Below are 472 nucleotides of genomic sequence, written 5' to 3'. Positions count from 1 at the left end.
ATCAAATATTTGAAGAGTTTTGAATATTAAAATTAGGAAAATTAAAAATAAAAGGGTGAGTAAAAAAAACGTTTAAAAAAAAAAAAAAAGATGAAGAAGAAGAAGACGACCGTGAGATCACGTGATAGGCCTGCATGTTAAGCCCAGACCCGATTTGGAATTTGGACCCGAACCAAACAGACACGTTTCTTGTACTCCACGTCGTACTACAAAAGCCCTAGGTCTCTTCTACACACATATAAAACCCTCTTTTCTCGGCCTTTATTTTAAATTGTAGCCTCTAAAAATTTGGATTGCTAGGGTTTGTGAGTTGTTGAGTAGAGAAAGATGAAGGTGATCGCTGCGTATTTGCTTGCTGTGTTGGGAGGGAACACCACCCCTTCTGCTGAAGACATCAAGAACATTCTCGGCTCTGGTTATTTTTTCACACTTAAAAAAAAAAAAAAAAAAAAAAAAAAAAAAAAAAAAAAAA

General features: G+C 35.0%; 1 protein-coding gene across 1 annotated transcript in view; it reads left to right on the top strand.

Annotated features, from left to right (window-relative positions):
- Nucleotides 1-327: 327 nt before the first annotated feature.
- Nucleotides 328-472, top strand: part of LOC111997479 (large ribosomal subunit protein P2) — a 7,844-nt gene continuing 7,699 nt past the window's right edge. The window contains exon 1 of the mRNA XM_024029574.2: nucleotides 328-415. Coding sequence (XP_023885342.1) covers nucleotides 328-415 — 88 coding nt within the window. The remainder of the gene's footprint in view (nucleotides 416-472) is intronic.

This window comes from Quercus suber, unplaced genomic scaffold (assembly GCF_002906115.3).
Source record: "Quercus suber isolate HL8 unplaced genomic scaffold, Cork oak 2.0 scaffold_195, whole genome shotgun sequence".
In the NCBI taxonomy this organism is placed as follows: domain Eukaryota; kingdom Viridiplantae; phylum Streptophyta; class Magnoliopsida; order Fagales; family Fagaceae; genus Quercus; species Quercus suber.
The sequence above is the reverse complement of the archived record's forward strand: the minus strand, read 5'-3'. Positions and strand labels throughout refer to the sequence as shown.